The 1,640-nt window shown below is 46.9% G+C and overlaps 1 protein-coding gene across 1 annotated transcript in view; it reads left to right on the top strand.

Moving 5' to 3' along the window:
- The window catches only part of pum3 (pumilio RNA binding family member 3), a 19,035-nt gene that overhangs the window by 1,887 nt on the left and 15,508 nt on the right, over positions 1-1,640 (top strand). The window contains exons 2-5 of the mRNA XM_015391078.1: positions 303-392; positions 467-643; positions 722-890; positions 1,532-1,638. Coding sequence (XP_015246564.1) covers positions 326-392; positions 467-643; positions 722-890; positions 1,532-1,638 — 520 coding nt within the window. The 5' untranslated portion in view covers positions 303-325. The remainder of the gene's footprint in view (positions 1-302; positions 393-466; positions 644-721; positions 891-1,531; positions 1,639-1,640) is intronic.

Here is a 1,640-nt window from a genome sequence, read left to right as displayed (position 1 = left end):
GATATGCTGAGAGGAGAAAACGGATCAGGCCGGAAGAACAGAACTAAGGTGAAACCTTGAAAGCTTGCGAGATCAGGATGGTCTCACCAGGCTAACACTGTGGCAGCCCACTGCCCTCAAAGGAGACAGGTTAAATATCTCCAATGTGAGATCAATAACGAATAATTATTATTATTAGTCAAGCAGCATATTTGGACCTGAAACAGATGTTTGATGCTAAATGCATGATGTTAAAAAGGGTCCAGGTTTCCAGTTTTCACCTTAGTTCTGTTCTTCCGGCCTGATCCGTTTTCTCCTCTCAGCATATCCGTGGATCGTCGTCAGCATGGAAGCCAAACCCCAGAAACCATTCTCCTCCAAAGGTGGGAGGAAGCCTTTGCACAAAGGAAAAGGTAAGAAGTGCCTCATTAACAGGAGAGACATCATTGCCCTCCAGCTTTACCAGCGACTCCTCGACTCCTTCCAGATTCCTCAGGGACAAAGTTCGGAGGGAAGCCTGCCGGAAAGAAACCCTTTAAACCCTACAAGAACACGGAGAACAAGAGCAGACCTGGAAAAGCAAACGGTGGAGGGAGAAAATCCGGTTTCTCTAATGCTGGGAAAGGAGCGCCGGGGAAGAGGAAGCTGCCAGCAGGGGGCGGCGGTGAGTATCCGTCCGCCTCGCTCTGGTGAAGTCTTCCTGTTAGACGACAGCGTTTCAGTCGATTGTTTCTGCGATCAGGTCCGCCGGCCAAAAAGAGAGGCGAGGAGAAGCCGATGACGGACGAAGAGCTGAAGAAGAAGAGGCTGCAGAAGAAGAAGGAGCTGAAGGAGAGCAGGCAGCAGGCGGAGAGGAAGGAGATGTTTGACATCATCCGCCAGTGCAAAGGAGTGTGGGGGAACCTCCGCAGGTACGAACACAATCATGGTGCAGAGGTTCCTCTAAAGAGAAGCTCCAGAACCTTCCAATTTTTACTTGCCCAGTATAATGTTTGATAAATATAGTTCCTAATGTTCATTTCTGTAAATATATCAATGAAACATGTTTGTTTTTTAAATGTTTTTTGTAATTCAGTATTTTTTTTAAGTTTACAGGCTGCCATATCATAGCGCTTTCTAGTTTTTTGTCATTTTGGTAACTACATCTAAATTACCGCTAGGTGGACAAAAATCACGCCATCTGGTGGCGGGCAAATGCAATGAAATTTGTACTCTCCCAACAATAAAAACTACTTTCCCCGGGCGATCGGGTATTGGTTAACATCGAGAACATCTGAGAGGTTCCTGCTGTCTGACAGAAACTCCGAGTGGGTTCGGGTTCTAACTCATCGGGTTCTGAACGGCCTCCAGATTCAGAAATGAGCTTCTATTAAATGAAGGCATCAGAAATTAAAACTAAAGAAGAGCAAAGTAAAAAAGTTCAGACCTGGTAGAAACGTTGGAGCTCATCAGAACCGTCTGTTCAGAGTTCCTCTGTGGGGTGGAGGGGGCGGGGCTTGTTACATACGGGCTGATGTTCCTGCTGACTGACGGATGATGTTTGGATCCACAGGAAGAAATGCGACGAGGAGCAGAGGAAGAAACTGATGAAGCAGCTTCATGTTCTGATCCAGGGGAAGATGAAACAGGTCTGTTCCTGGAAAACCAGGTTCCTGCCTGGA

The sequence above is a fragment of the Cyprinodon variegatus genome, unplaced genomic scaffold, assembly GCF_000732505.1.
Source record: "Cyprinodon variegatus isolate N-32 unplaced genomic scaffold, C_variegatus-1.0 Scaffold524, whole genome shotgun sequence".
Lineage (NCBI taxonomy): Eukaryota > Metazoa > Chordata > Actinopteri > Cyprinodontiformes > Cyprinodontidae > Cyprinodon > Cyprinodon variegatus.
This window is presented reverse-complemented; position numbering and strand designations above follow the sequence as displayed.